We start from the raw sequence: 16,698 nt of genomic DNA, 5'->3' as shown, positions 1-16,698 counted from the left end.
AAGCAAGAGAAAGGACAAAGACTAACAGAAAAATGGATGACATGAATAAGCAATTTTCAAGGGAATAATAATAGTTTCTTTTGGAGGGCTTATTATGTCCCACATAACCTTAGTAAGCTTATCACTTGTATTTCATTTACTGCTGTTCTCATTTTACAAATAAGGAATTTGAGTCTTTAAAAGGTGAGGTAACTTTCCCAAGTTCAGGATAGTGTATGCGTTCATTTGTCCAGTGACACAGGAGAGTAGAAAGAAAACATTTTTTTCCTATAATTTTTTCCTGTATAATTGAGATAATTTACTTCTCCATTACCCTTTTCTGTGGTGTGTGTCACTTTTATAATCACAAAATGTTACCAATAGGTGTTGTGTTTTTTTTTTAACTTATTTTTAATACTCATTTTCTTTGAACAATAACTGATCTTATAGGAAAGAAGCCTAAGTAAACAGTTCTAAATACAAACAGGGCTTTTTTTTCCTTTCTCAGATAGATAGTATAGCCTTGTTTTTCAAGGAAAACATAAGAAATGTTAAATGCTTTAATTGGATTTATGAGAGATGTCTATTAAAATTTCATTTGGAAAGTACATAGAAAATAGAATTACAGAAATCACACATGTTAAAAATCAAACCTGCAGGCATGTGGGATGAAAACAAAAAAGTGAGGTGGTAGACCTATCAGTTTTTTCCCAATCTCTCTCTCTTCTGTATTAGCCCGAGTTTTCTGTAGAGATCATATAAGTAGAAATAACTTTTTTAAAATATTAAAACAAAATAACTCTGAACATTGTAGAAGCCAGGATATAAGTAAGAAAGGAGAGTTGTTAGTAGCAACTGAAGAAAGAAAAAGCATTTTAAAATTTCCAATAAGTAATCAATGTGTAGTTTATAATTGTGACATCATCAGTCTCATTAACACTTTCATATACTCCAAATACATAGTATGCACCTGGCCAGTCTAGACATTATTTATGCTTTATTATGTCATGCTTAATTTGTTAATTCTAATATTTAACTTCTCCATCCATTTATTGGGTTTTTTGTTGTTTTAAGTAAAACTATTCTTAATTTTTTTATATTCTTAATATTTTTAAGAGGTAGCAACCAAGATTATTGAAGGTTTGTGGTTTTCAGGACAAAGATATTTTGTTCTGTTTTGTTTTATACTTAACTGGAAATTGAGCAGATTGAATGCCTGTGGACCTGTCTACTAGCCACTCCTGTTTCATCTACACCCACCCCTCTGCCAGCTTGCCTCCTTCCTGTTCACCCCTGCTGAATGCTTTTGGAACAGATCAGAGCAGAAGTTCTAGTAAATTTTTTTACCAGTTTTTTTTACCCAGTTTACAAGTATTTATCATTTTTTTTGCCAATGCAGAACAGAAAGTTTGAAGAGAACTAAATGCTACTGATAAAATCTACTTACCTATCTCACTGCTTGCATCCTCCAGTGGTGAGAAGATTGCTTCTGCCTTCTTCAGTTCAGTTGCTCAGTCATGTCTGACTCTTTGCGACCCCTGTACCACAGCACGCCAGGCCTCCCTGTCCATCACCAACTCCTGGAGTCCACCCAAACCCATGTCCATTGAGTTGGTGATGCCATCCAACCATCTCATCCTCTATCATCCCCTTCTCCTCCTGCCCTCAATCTTTCCCAGCATCAGGGTCTTTTCAAATGAGTCAGCTCTTCACATCAGGTGGCCAAAGTATTGGAGCTTCAGCTTCAAAATCAGTCCTGCCAGTGAACACCCAGGACTGATCTCCTTTAGGATGCACTGGTTGGATCTCCTTGCAGTCCAAGGGACTCTCAAGAGTCTTCTCCAACACCACAGTACAAGAACATCAATTCTTTGGCAGTCAGCTTTCTTTATAGTCCAACTCTCACATCCATACATGACTATTGGAAAAACCATAGCCTTGACTAGACAGACCTTTGTTGACAAAGTAATGTCTGTGCTTTTTAATATGTTGTCTAGGTTGGTCATAACTTTCCTTCCAAGGAGTAAGTATCTTTTAATTTCATGGCTGCAGTCACCATCTGCAGTGATTGTGGAGCCCAGAAAAATAAAGTCAGCCACTGTGTCCACTGTTTCCCCATCTATTTGCCTTGAAGTGATGGGACTGGATGCCATGATCTTAGTTTTCTGAATCTGCTTTCTTAGCAACCCCAAATACTTGTCTAGTAACAGCTCTTCAGATATAGGTATTTTCAACTATTTTGCATTATTTTTCGTAGTGTTGTTTTTTTCCCTGGATACATTGAAATAATCCATATATCTTTGTTAATAAATAGCATATAGAAATGAACACATTGTAATTTGAGCTTTTGTCCTTTCATATGAACTAATTTTATATTTTTAAGTATTTTTTTCACTATTTTCATAGTAAAGCATCATTAGTTTTTTCCTATATAATTAAAATTTTCAAACAACATATAATGTATGAGCTCTAAAATCATTTATAAGCAGAATTAAATATGAATTTTTGGTTTTTCTCTGGCGAAATTTTATTAAATGAATTAAAGACTTTTTTATAAACACCATGGTAAATAGGAATTCCATTTCATATCAAAAATTGGGAATTGCTAAGGCACATTAGCTCAAAATCCTCCAAGCTTAGCTTCAATAGTGCCTGAACCAAGAACTTCCAAATGTACAAGCTGGATTTAGAAAAGGCAGAGGAACCAGAGATCAAATTGTCAACATCTGCTAGATCATAGTAAAAGCAAGGGAATTCCAGAAAAACATCTGTTTCATTGACTCCACTAAAGCCTTTGTCTGTGTGGATCATAATAAACAGTGGAAAATTCTTAAAGAGATAAGAATACCAGACCACCTTACCTGCCTCCTGTGAAACCTGTATGCAGGTCAAGAAGCAGCACTTAGAGCCGGACATGCAACAACAGACTGTTTAAAATTGGGAGAGAAGTACATCAAGGCTATGTATTGTTACCCTGCTTATTTAACCTATATGCAGAGTATGTCATGCAAAATGCCAGGCTGGATGAAGTACGAGCTGAAATCAAGATTCCCGGGAGAAATATCAGTAACCTCAGATACGCAGATGACACCACCCTAATGGCAGAAAGTGAAGAGGAACTGAAGAACCTCTTGAAGAAAGTGAAAGAGGAGATTGAAAAAGCTGGGTTAGTAACTCAACATTTCAAAAAACGAAGATCATGGCATCCAGTCCCATCACTTCATGGCAAATAGATGGGGAAACAATGGAAACAGTGACAGACTTTATTTTCTTGGGCTCCAAAATCATGGCAGATGGTGACTGCAGCCATGAAATTAAAAGATGCTTGCTCCTTGGAAGAAAAGCTATGAAAAACCTAGGCAGCATATTAAAAAGCAGACTCATCACTTTGCCAACAAAGGTCTGTCTAGTCAAAGCTGTCATTTTTCCAGTGGTCATGTATGGATGTGAGAGTTGGGCCATAAAGAAGGCAGGGTGCCAAAGAACTGATGCTTTTGAAATGTGGTGTTGGTGAAGACTCTTGAGAGTCTCTTGGACTGCAAGGAGATCCAACCAGTCCATCCTAAAGGAAATCAGTCCTGAATGTTAATTGGAAGGACTGATGCTGAAGCTCCAGTACTGTGGCCATCTCATATGAAGAGCTGACTGATGGGAAAGACCCTGATGCTGGGAAAGATTGGAGGGGAGGAGGAGAAGGGGACGACAGAGGATGAGATGGTTGGATGGCATCACCTACTCAATGGACATGAGTTTGAGCAAGCTCCGGGAGATGGTAAGGGACAGGGAAGCCTGATGTGCTTCAGTCCATGGGTTGCAAAGAGTCAGACACAACTGAGCAACTGAACAAAAACAGCAAAGGCATATTGAGTTCAGTTGCTTCTGCCCATCTTAGGCATAAAATATTTGCTGTTAGTGTTCCATTTAATAGAAAGTATTTAATTCTCCATCTTTCAGTTTTATAAATAACAAGTTGATTAATATAAAGCTTTTGAATATACTGTTTCTTGAGTATTTAAAAGGTAAAAGAACCTCATGACTTAGAAAGTTAAGTAGGATTCAACCCTTAATGACTTAAAATTTTTGTATATTATCTTCTGAATTAGGCAGCATCCCTGACATATGGGTCTGGACATCATTTTGTACCTCATTCACATAGAAAATAAGTACTATTTTATGCACATAGAAAAATGAAATTAGAAGTACTATCAAATCAGAAAACCAGACCTTTTTTAGTGGCTACCTTTGAGTTCCCGATAAGTCATAAGGAATTAAGACACATAAGGACTTTGTCATTACTGAATTACACATATGGAATTCATATTTAAATATATATGAGTATGCTCATAAGTTTTCGTAGGGGTGTGTGTGTGCTTACTCATTCCCAGAAAGCTGGATAGTTTTTTTAAATACTGTTATTGACCCTTAAAGTATAGAAAATCTCATATATCATGTACTCTTGACTAAATTGATTTCTTCCACAGGTTCATATATAAACCCGCTGTATATATTTATTAAACATATGGGTGTTCGTATGCCCATTCCCATGAATACTGAACATTTTTGTGTGACTATAGAGTCTCAAGGGGTCAAATAGTAAACATTTTAGGCCTGTGAGCCAGGAGACAAAATTGAGGGTGTTACGAACATATTTATATAACCCTTTAGAATGGAATAATTTAAAACTGTATAAACCATTCTTAGCCCATGGACTAAAGTATAGCCAGTGTATTTAACCTGTAGTGTCTAGTAATTCTACAGGCAATAAATAGTCTCAAACTTGACCAATGTATTTTAAACAAAGTAAAGAAAGTTAAGTTTTTTGAAAGCTAAGTTTCAAGAGTGTTTGAAAGCGGTGTTTAAGGAAATGGCCATGTCTGTTGGAAGCAATAATTTTCTAATAATGCCATGTTTAATGCATTCTTCCCCCCACCCCAAATTTTTGTGGAATTAGATTGAATACTGAATATCAAACAGGATGTAAACACTGACAGGGTGATTTTTTTTTTTAATTGTAAAAGTCACATTCAGTTGAATCCAGTGGCTCAGTCATGTTTGACTCTTTGCAGCCCCATGAACTGCAGCACTCCAGGCTTCCCTGTGTATCACCAACTTCCAGAGCTTGATCAGCCTCTTGTCTATCAAGCTGGTGATGCCGTCAAACCATCTTATCCTCTGTCACATAAAATATACTATTCAGCCATATTTAAACTATACAGCTCAGTGGCACTGAGTACATTCATGTTGTGCAACTCTCACCATCATCCATGTCCTGAATTTTTCACTCTCCTAAATTGCAACTCTGTCCCCATTGAACACTAAGTCCCCGTTGCCCTCCAAACCTCTTCCGTCCACTAGCCCTTGGCATCTCCTCAGTGTCCTTCTGACTGCATTTGACTGTTCTAGTTACCTCATGTAAGTGGAGCCAAACAGTAGTTGTCTGCACCTAATGTATATTGGAATGCATTTTAAGGTTAATATATGTACAATAAATTTATTAAAGTCAAGCAGCTGAAGAAGATTAAGGTTTAATATGCACCAGTCTTGTGCCAGGGTCTAAACTGTGATTTTTTTCTTTCATTTGTTTACTGTGAACGTTAGTAGTTGTTCCTTGTGTTACCGTAACACAACACCCGGTGTTGCTGGCTCTTCTTTCCTAAAATAGTGCTTTGATATGATATCAGTAGTTTTAATCGAATGTCTGGTTTCTTTGTAGATCTTCTTCAGCAGTACCGCGCTGCTGTGTGCAGGTTGGGCAGCGTGAACGAGGACCTTAATGGGCAGCTGAAGTACCTTCACACTCCCGACATGAAGAGGAAAAAACAAGAACTTGATGAACATGAAAAGAATCTCAAGCTGATAGAGCAAAAACTAGGTACTGTACTTTCTGCGAGATCCTTCTCTGCATGAAGATAGTGTGTGTGATTAGAGAAAACTGAGCTCCATGAAGAAAGAGCATGAATGACCCAGAATTTAAATCATAGACATTCTTGACCTCTAGGTGAACTGACAAATGTTTGTAAGCTATTCTCTCAGCAGGCGTAATAAGAAGCATTCTATTTATTAATTCTTCTTCTATAAATTAAGAGGTATTTGCTTTCATTGCTTATAATAATTCTGGTCTTTTAAAAGTTAATTTTCTCTGTTTTCTTTCTGTCTTTGCAGGAATGACTCCCACACGTAAATGTAATGATTCACTGCCTCATCCAATGACAGACTGTCCAGTTCCTCCCAAAAGAATAAGAAGAGAGGCTGCAAGACAAAACAGGTGAGGCTACTGTGCCCTCAAAGCTCTTGGCTTTAAAATGAGCATGAGGTGTTTACTTGCCTGCCTTGAACCAGAATTAATTCTGTTTTCGTTTTAACCGAATTGAGTGATGGCTAGTGAAAATAAGATGGAATTATTTTATATTTCCTCCTAGGATATTCTAAAAAATCATTTTCTAAAATGATTTTTTTGCAGATTATTTGAAAACTTTCAAACACATTGCATTCTGCTTTATAGGCTCAGCAACTTGACAAGTATGGACTATGCAGAATCGCTCATGCATTGCTCATTTAAAAGTTGCTTATAGTTTATGGTTTGGAAAATCACATACCATTTGCACAGCTCACCAAGAAGCCAGCAGAGTCACCTGCAGCTTAACTAAATGAAGAAAATTGTCCATTTCAGATTAGATACTAGTAAGGCCATCCCACAGAAAGGCCCATAGTACTGGGGTTTCTTGTACATTATCACGAACGTTCATTCAGACTCTACCTGCGTAAGTTTCTGCTACTGACCTTTGATGAGTTCCACTGAGACCATGATATTTAGAATTGGTATATTTCCATGCCCTATCCATCTATGTATTCTGTGTTTATTGTAACTGTTTGATTATTTTGTGCTCTGTGTTCCTGGGTAAATAAATGTGACATGGTTCTTGCCCCCATAGGAGGTCTGTAATCTTGTACAGAAGAGGGCCAGTTCAAAAAAGTAAGCCTTTTTCTTGATAATGCTACTTGATTGTAAACAGTCACCTGGAAATACTGATGATAACATATTACCTTATTCGAACAAGTTTTCCTTTGTTGAGTACCAAACCATGTAATGTAACTTGGACTTTAATAAAAGGGAAATGAGTTTGAACTGAAAAAAAAAAAAAAAAAGTAAGCCTTTTTCTGTATGTAAAAATACAGAATGATGTTAAGTTTTTACAGAAGAACAGAGGACGAAGTGATACAGAACAATAGGAGAACATGATTGGCTGTCAAGGAAGATGCATTTTAGCAGAGAACTGAAGGATGGGAATCCAGCTCTGTAGAGATGGCTTATAGTCAGAGGGAGAAGAGGCGTGAAAGCTCTGAGAAAACACGCCTGGCATGTCTGAGGAACTGTAAAGATGCTTGTGAGCCTAAAGGATAGTGGGAGGAGGAGGGAGGAGCCCCTAAGATGTGGTTGGCGAGCTAGACGGAAGCCATACTATGCCTCTTCCCAAAATAGTATCTTGAAAAAATGACACCAGATCCTTACGGTGAACATTGATAATATTCATATAGAAAAGACATGTTCATTCTTTCCTTACATGAACATTCTGGGTAACCAAATAACTGGAGAAAGTTCTTTATAGAAGTTATTCTTTATAAAGTTCTTTATATGAGAATAAAGTATATAAGAAGTCTTATAAAATGAAAACATCACTTTTTTGCCATTCCTAATAAAATAATAGGTTTTAGGCAATAATAATCTATGGATACACAAATGATTAGATAAAAAATTGAAGGGGGGAACTTAATGGAAAGATCAGATTGACACTCCTGAACCCATTGATTAAAAAGCAGGATATTTGCTATTATGTGATTCAGTAGGAAATAACCTGAATCTAATGAAGCTTCCACTCAGTCTTTCTCAGCTGGAGTTCTGTGCAGGAATTAGGCACTGCAGAAAACCGTGATGCTCCTGGGACAGAACACACAGCTGGCATTCTCGATGAATAAAAGGAGGTTAATTCATTGCATAGAACAGATACCTTAAGGTGTTAGAGCGTAAATCTCTCATGAATTGGAGAAGGGCCCTCAATTTAACTGCAAAAGTATACAGAAAAGAAGGAAAATTTAGGAACAAGTTAAATGACGCCACCAGGCAGCAATTAGCCAAATCTAGAATGTCAAGAATGGGACACTGTAAACGATGACTTTGTTAATAAATCAGTGACATTAAAAGAAATACAGGGAGGGACTTCCCTGGTGGCACAGTGGGTAAGAATCGGCCTGCCAATGCAGGGGACATGGGTTCAATCCCTGGTCCAGGATGATTGTACGTGCCACAGAGCAGGTAAGCCCATGCGGCACAACTACTGAAGCCTGTGTGTCCTCGAACCCTTGCTCCAGAGCAGGAGAAGCCACTGTGATGAGAAGCGCGCGTGCTGTAACAAAGAAACCTAGGGAGAAGGATGAACCATTGGTTATAGAATAAAAGTAACTGAAAGGTGTAACCGTCAGGTGCATATTGTACAGCTTCTTTGGACCTGGATTTGAATCTTCAAGATGATAATTTGGAAAAAATTTGGGTAAATTTTCAATCACCTGGATATTAGATATATTGAGGAATTGTGATTTTTCTGTATAGCAGCATCATAGAGTTTACAGTAAAATAAATATACAGTTAGAAGTATGTACAGAGGTATTTAACAAATAATATGATGTCTGGGATATATTCTAAAACACTAGAAGACAAAAAAGTGACAGCAAATGAAAACAAGAAAGGGCAAAAGTTTATTATTTCTTCTGCTTTTCTGTAGGCTTGCCATAAATGGTAAAGAAGTATTTTATGGTAGGCAGGGAACATTTTTCCAGTTTTTTAAGAGACCAACTGAGGAAGTTCCTGCCAAGCAATTCTAGACTAAAGTCCATGTTATAGGCTCTCTTGTGTGGACTTACTACAGTTAAGACTTACAGTCACTGCAGAACCACAGCCGATGCCGTTGATCTGGAACTTGTTAGTAGCAGTTTAGAGGTGGTATGGGCTAAAGTTTCTTTTTTTAGTTTGTTAGTAATGGTATTTAGTAATAGTAGTGGTATTTTCATTAAAGTAATGCATGTATATAAATCAAATGATGTATATATTTAGTATACTGTATAACATGAACTACACATATAATTTAACATTTTCTAGGCACCATTTTAAAAGAAACAGCGAGATTAAATTTTAATAGTATATTTTATTGAACGCAGTGTACAAAGTATTGTCACTGCAATATACTGCCAGTAGTATAGAAATTATTAATGAGATATTTAAAATTCTCTTTCATACAAAGTCTTCAAAATTCAGAGGACAGCAAATCTGTTAGGACTAGCCACATTGCAAGTGCTCTGGAGCCACACGTGGCTCGTGGCCACCAGACTGGACAGCACAGCTATCGAAAGAGCTCCTGGTGATGAGATGTTGTTCCTCTGTACCCTTACCATCCTGGTTCCCATAGGCAGCCTTGGTTTTAACTGCTTTAGTTATTCTGTTGTAGCCTCCCTGTTTGGTACACATTTACGTATGTCAGTCTTGTTTTTTCAGTTTTCAGACAGTGCAGCCCACCCAGCACCTTGGTGTGGAGGTCTGTCTTGCATTGCCCATCTCATGACTTTTGGGCTAAATTGTTCTGAATTATTTTAGAAATTTCCCTTTCTTGTGGTTATTTGGTTACGTTCTCTCCTGCAACCATCAACGAAGACCTCTGTGCTTTTTTCAAAGTTATTAAGTGATAAGCAATATATATTATTATGGCTCTGATGATGATATAGGCAGAATTGTGTGCTATGATTACATTTCCCTCTGTAAGATTCTAATGCCATGATCCTACTTAGGCCACCAGTGTTCCAAACATCAGAGTCAAGTAAATCTAAACCATCAGTTCTTAAAATCATGTTGAATTTTAATCCAGTACTTACTTAGACTGTTTCTTGGATGTTGTTAATGTCTCTGGAGTTTCTAATATTCTTTCTTTTTTCTTTCACTGTGTAACTTGATCATGTATTCTTCCACCTGCTTTAGTAGCTTACTAGTAACCCTGTGGGTCTTCTGGGTCCTCCTTGGCTGCTCTCTTGGGTTGAATCCCTTGGTTCTTGGCTTCCTTGTCATTCTCTTAAAACTTCTTAGGAAAAGTGTATAGATAGAAACTGCATGTCTGAATCTGTCTTCCTCTGCCTTCACATTTGATTGAGGTTTTCTGGGGATTGCAGAATAGAAACAAGGCTGGAATATCGAGGAGGTGGTTCTGGGAATAATCAAGAAACAGTGGGACACAGTCTGCCTGGTGGAACCTTGGACTCAGCCAGAGAAGTCCAGCCCAAAACAGGAGGGAGCGAAATGGAAAAGGAGAGAAAACAGAGTCTAGACCATGCCAGGTTTTCAGCCCCAGGCTTTGAGAGCTCTGTTCTCTTGTTTCTCGGTACTAACACTCTCACCAGGAAGTTAGATAACAACGTTAATTAGTTAATTAAAAGTTGGTATCATGGCTTCCGATGTAGTTGGTGGCACCCTCGAGGCTTGTCTGTTGCCAGCATCTACAAACTAGCAACCTGCTAGTTGGCTCTCCAGCCACACCCTTAAAGCCTTCTTGCCCACTCCCCTGCTCCCTCATCCCTTAAAATTCCTACTCAGAGAGCAGCCTTAATGGGAAAACAGTTCTATTTTTATTAACAGTAGACTAAATCCAGACCAGCAGCACAGTCCTTTTTCTTAAATGTAATTGTACAGCTGAGAGTCATCATGCATATGAGGGGGGTCAACAACATGTGAGGGGAAATACAAGATAAATAACAAAACCAACCCTGGAAGATGATTCAGCTGAACTCTTTTGAAGACATACAGATGGCTAACAAACACATGAAAAGATGCTCAACATCACTCATTATCAGAGAAATGCAAATCAAAACCACAATGAGGTACCATTATACGCCAGTCAGGATGGCTGCTATCCAAAAGTCTACAAGCAATAAATGCTGGAGAGGGTGTGGAGAAAAGGGAACCCTCTTACACTGTTGGTGGGAATGCAAATTAGCACAGCCACTATGGAAAACAGTGTGGAGATTTCTTAAAAAGCTGGAAATAGAACTGCCATATGACCCAGCAATCCCACTTCTGGGCATACACACCAAGGAAAGCAGATCTGAAAGAGACACGTGCACCCCAATGTTCATCGCAGCACTGTTTATCATAGCCAGGACATGGAAGCAACCTAGATGCCCATCAGCAGACGAATGGATGAGGAAGCTGTGGTACATATACATCATGGAATATTACTCAGTCATTAAAAAGAATTCATTTGAATCAGTTCTAATGAGATGGATGAAACTGGAGCCCATTATACAGAGCGAAGTAAGCCAGAAAGAGAAAGACCATTACAGTATACTAACACATATATATGGAGTTTAGAAAGATGGTAACGATAACCCTATATGCAAAACAGGAAAAGAGACTCAGATGTATGGAACAGACTTGTGGACTCTGGGAGAAGGCGAGGATGGGATGTTTCAAGAGAACAGCATCGAAACATGTATATTATCTATAGTGAAACAGATCACCAGCCCAGGTTGGGTGCATGAGACAAGTGCTCGGGCCTGGTGCACTGGGAAGACCCAGAGGGATCGGGTGGAGAGGGAGGTGGGAGGGGGGACCAGGATGGGGAATACATGTAAATCCATGGCTAATTCTTTTCAATGTATGACAAAAACCACTGCAGTGATGTAAGTAATTAGCCTCCAACTAATAAAAATAAATGAAAAAAAAAAAATAAAAACTGTAGTTTGTGATTAGATTGTGGAAGGAGTTACATTCGTGAAACCAAGAGGCTATTAGGAGAAAAATATAGCCAGAACAGGATTACAGATCCCATTGCTGAAATTAAAACCTTCAGAGGACAGCAGCAGAAGCCAGGCGAGGAGGGGGAAAAAATATATGAAGAGAAAGGGGGAGATGTAGAGAACCAATTCAGACTATCGGGAATCAATGAAAGAAGAAACAGCATGTGGAAGAGAATTTCCAGGGATGAAAGGGCCTGTTGAAGGCCCAGTACAATGACTGACAAAAGATAACACCAAGAAAATTCATAACAAATTGGTGGAATAACAAGAAAAGGGGGAAGAGTGTAAATGTTTTCAGAGAGAGATCCATATTGTCAGTACAGCTTTTTGCATACACAAAAAACAAACATAAAAAAGCTGTTGTCATCAAGCTTTGTGTGGCAGATGAGAAGATGTAGGTTGCAAATTTGCTGTATTCTAGCCTGTGGCTTCCTGTTTATATCCTGCTTATCTTTGGGAAATCTAATATCACTTTAAATTTTGATTTAAAATTTAAATCAAGGTTTAATTAGTAATTTTCTCATCCCCAGTCTCTACCTGTTCTCTGTAAATCACACTGTATCAAAAATGTTGCTGCATTTGAAATGAAAGTATCTTTAATATTGAAATAGTGATTTCATCCATACAATGGAAAACAAATTCAGCAGTAGGAAATAGCAGCATAATATATGTGTTAATATGTTATTATTAGTGTTTGTGTATTACATATTTATATATTGTTGGCTTTTATAGGGATTATATACCATATTTCATCAGCTGTAAGAATTCAGTAATTACTCGAAGCATCATTATTCCATGAGGCACTGAAAGAAAACACTGCAGATTAACTCATGACATTATAAGGTGGATTTCAGAGATGTTATATGTGGGAAAATGTGGATTTTAGAATCAACAGAATATACGTAGCAGTATATATTATGCAGTAGACTCATTTTCTTAGTGGAGACTTCGGTTTTCTAATCGATTTTCTGCTCATAAAGATTACAGATTAGCTCTTTACCAAAACTGCATGTCTTTTATTTGGAGATGACAGTTCAGGGAACTATTGTTTAAAAAGAAAGTATAGGGCTTCCTTGGTGGTTCAGTGGTAAAGAATCTGCCTGCCCAGTGCAGCAGACACAGGTTCAATCCCCGGTCTGGAAAGATCCCACTAAGGCTGTGTGCCACAATTATTGAGCCTGTGCCCCAACTGAGCCCATGAGCCCAACTGCTGAGCCCATGTGCCACAACTACTGAAGCCTGTGCGCCTTAGAATCTGCTCAGCAGCGAGAGAAGCCACTTCAGTGAGAAGCCCTTGTACCACAACTAGAACGTAGCCCCTGCTTGCCACAACTAGAGAAAAAGCTACTCAAAGCAACGAAGACCCCAGCACAACGCCCCCCCCCCCCGACCCAAAAAGAAAAAGAAAAAGAAAATATTTATCTGAGTAAGAAAATACCTGCATAAATATATACTAAGATGTTCATCCAGAGTTATGGGTATTTTTTAATGTTTTTGGTTTATCTTTGTGACCTTTCTCTAATAAGCATTATAATTTTTGTTAAAAATTTTAAATGGTAATTTCATTTTAGGAAAGAGGAAAATAACCAATTATCTGCAAAATTTGGATGTAGGATATACCACTCCAAAGAACTATGCTACACAGAATTTATCTCTTCCTCTATATATGTTAACTTCTGCTTTTCTGTCAAGCTTTTATTTGTTGCATACATGTGAAAGAAATGCTTACATACAAGGATTTAATTATGTCTGTTTATACCAAGAATTACTATAATTACTAGAACACAGTTCCACTGCGTATTTAACCACCTAGGTCTGATGAGGGAGTTACAGGGGAGGAGAACTTTGGTATATAGAATTTAACTGTGTTTTTTTCCACTTTAATCAGGATTATAACCAAAACTGATGTGTGAGAGATGACAGAAGAGGAGGCCATTAGTCTCCCTAAGAATGCCCTGCCTTCTGCAGCTCTGTTTCCGAAGACCAAGAGGGTGTTGCATATTTCTGGGGGTGATACAAGAATCTAGGCTTGTATTTCCATGTTTAGCCAAACAGGGTGGGAAGCAACCATTCAGTTTTGTCAATCTCACTGGACAGTGTGGGCTTACTGGAATTATTCCAGTTGTCGGGCCCTTTGGTTGTTATTATCTTGCAAATGTGTCAGAGGAAAATATGCAATTACATCAGTGACTGTACCGCTGGTACATAGCATTTATTAATCCTGAAGACAAGTGTATGTACTGTTTTTCAGTATGTTTATCACAAATATGCTAGAACTATTTCTTGAGAGCAGACCTTTTTATTACTTTTGTGTGAACTTATTTAACAACTGTAATTGTTGTGTCTAAGGAAAGTTCTAGAGGTTAGGTATTTAATTGTAAATATGAGAGGAAACTTGTAATTCAGAATAAAAATAGAAAAGCACAGGTATCTCGGAATTCACATCTTAAGATACATGGAAAAATATTACATTGGTGGGTTAACTTTTAACAGACGGTAGCATTTTAAATTTCTAAAGATTTATCTTGTGTATTATATGTATATATATAATATGCAGCAGCAGCAGTTTTATAAACATTGTTTGACTTTATTAATACTAGATTATATAGTCTCAGCCTTAATTCTACATTTATGTTATTTTGTAATTTTTTATTACTATTTTTAAAGAGTTAAAGAAGTTGTACACTCCCTCATTAAGGAAATAAAGGTCTGCTAGAAATTTGCTGCAAAAACATTTGGAATTGTATACTAATTCATGGTAATGTATGTCAATATATGTCTTTGTGTCAGTCCAGGACTATTGGTTTGTGAAGTTATTTTGTAAGGAAATACTTTTGGTACCGTTTTGTGGCCCAGCAAATATGTGTGTTTTTTAATCCTTTCTGAATATACAGTGAGGTTAATAAAGAAGATTGTGTCTTCCTGTTGAATAGGTGTGTTTTCCTTTTTCAAAATTTAAAGTTCCATGAAAATTACCTTAGTGTAAATTATTATGATGTTTAACCTCGCTTTATAATTGGAGGGCATTTAACTGTTTTGTAAAAGAAAGAAGCAAAATGGCAGTGTTAAGAATTAGTTAAAGAGTAGATTCCTTTTAAGTAAAACTAACTACTTATTAGTTATTAAATATTAGTATCAAAAAGATAAGTTTCATCTTCTAAGTATTCTTAATTTTTTGAGGTTATGACTTGGTTACTTACAGTTATTATGAAATGGATAGGATTAATATTTTTAGTCTGTAACTTTCAAATACTATTAGTAAAAAAGCTTTAATTTGTATCATTTTTGTACATCTAATGTCTGCTAAACATTTTCATGGAATCATTTCATAGTTATGTAATTATATTTATAAATTTGCTTTTATAGATGTTAATTTAAGATAATATTATTTTGCATGTCTTTCGAACACTTCAAAAAGAGATTGCTACATTTTGGCAGGCATATGTTTAGATTTAGAGATAAGTAGCAGCATTAAAATTTGTGGGAGGACTCTTGGCCTAAAAAGTAATTATCTTAAATATAAGGTGAAGTTTCTCCACATCTGACCGGTGCAGGCAGTTATTTCACCTATGAATTCATCAATAATTTGAGTATCTGAAAATACTAGTTAGAATTAATTCCCTTTTAGAGAGAAATCAAATTCGTGTTAAAGAATCACTATTCCAAGGGACAAGCAATAGAGAGACATGAGTTATATTGTTTTATATTAGGAGGCCTAATTTCAAAGTAAAATAATGTCTGATAATATAAATTCCTAGTGTTCTGATTCTTTACACTCCAGTAACAAATAGCATGAGGTAGAAAATATTTAAATCTTTGTATAGTACCATATTTAAATCTTACTAGTAGAATTTGTTTATATCTTTTTCACTTGTGTCTCTCGTCACTTATTCTTAACTTTTAAAATTCTTGGTTGAAATGGAACATAATGTCTTATTTGTCTGATTTCCTCTTAGTGGGAATAAAGAATTATGTCACTTGACTTATTTATTTGATATCCACTGATGAATATTTGAATTTTTTTATTAGGAATAATTAAACAATAGAAGCTCACTTTTATACTATACAAGGCCATTTCTTTATGTTGGGCTTGAAATGACAGGATAATACTTAACAGAGGAATCTTATATTTTGCATTTCTTATGATTTCACTAGTTCTGCGATATAAATGAATGCCAAATTTAGTAAAAAAATACACTTCCATGTTTTCATAAACTAGAAATATGCCTTGATTTGTTAATCATATTGCACATTTCTCTTCAGTAGTTTTTGCAGAGTGAATTTCGTCAATGAAGAATTGCTGGGAGTTCCCCTTATGGCCTAGTAGTTAGGATTCCGGTCTTTCACTGGAGTCGATCATGGTTGGGAACTGAGACTCTGCAAGCTGCACAGTGTAGCCAAGAAAAAAAGGAATAACTGCTGACAGTTCAGCTATGGTCCTTGGATCAAATATTAATGAAAAGTCAAAAGAGTCATTTTTTTAATGTGCTTAATAATAATATATTGAGCTCTGGCTACATTTGTGTTAAATGTTCATGTGTTGATTGGTGTTTTTGTAGTAGAATATAGATGTGAAGGACAAAGGAGGCTGGCATGCTACAATCCATGGAGTCACAAAGAATCGGACATGACTTAATTGCACAGGAACAATTGGTTAGAATGAAATACCAATTTCGTAAGACATTTATAAATAGGATTATTGGGCTATTTCAAAGTGTAAAATTAAAAAGTACTTGGCCTTAGTTTGAAATACAGAATGGTTTTTATCAGAACATTCATAAATGCATTAATTTAGCAAATACATATATCTGCTATATGCAAACCAGTGTGTCCAACCTATGGAAGAAGATAATAGCTACCACATGCTGAGTAAAACATTTACATGTA

At 36.6% G+C, this 16,698-nt stretch overlaps 1 protein-coding gene across 3 annotated transcripts in view; it reads left to right on the top strand.

Annotated features, from left to right (window-relative positions):
• Positions 1-14,741, top strand: part of SMCHD1 (structural maintenance of chromosomes flexible hinge domain containing 1) — a 125,288-nt gene extending 110,547 nt beyond the window's left edge. Inside the window, exons 46-49 of one of the 3 annotated variants that reach the window (XM_020886360.2) lie at positions 5,693-5,851; positions 6,142-6,244; positions 6,912-6,952; positions 13,700-14,741. In XM_020886360.2, the coding sequence (XP_020742019.1) occupies positions 5,693-5,851; positions 6,142-6,244; positions 6,912-6,952; positions 13,700-13,707 (311 nt within the window). In that variant the 3' untranslated portion in view covers positions 13,708-14,741. Of the gene's footprint in view, positions 1-5,692; positions 5,852-6,141; positions 6,245-6,911; positions 12,043-13,699 lie in introns of those variants that run through there. The other 2 variants (XM_020886361.2, XM_070452704.1) reach the window with 2 other exon arrangements.
• The last annotated feature ends 1,957 nt before the right edge of the window (positions 14,742-16,698 follow it).

The sequence above is a fragment of the Odocoileus virginianus genome, chromosome 22, assembly GCF_023699985.2.
Source record: "Odocoileus virginianus isolate 20LAN1187 ecotype Illinois chromosome 22, Ovbor_1.2, whole genome shotgun sequence".
In the NCBI taxonomy this organism is placed as follows: domain Eukaryota; kingdom Metazoa; phylum Chordata; class Mammalia; order Artiodactyla; family Cervidae; genus Odocoileus; species Odocoileus virginianus.
The sequence above is the reverse complement of the archived record's forward strand: the minus strand, read 5'-3'. Positions and strand labels throughout refer to the sequence as shown.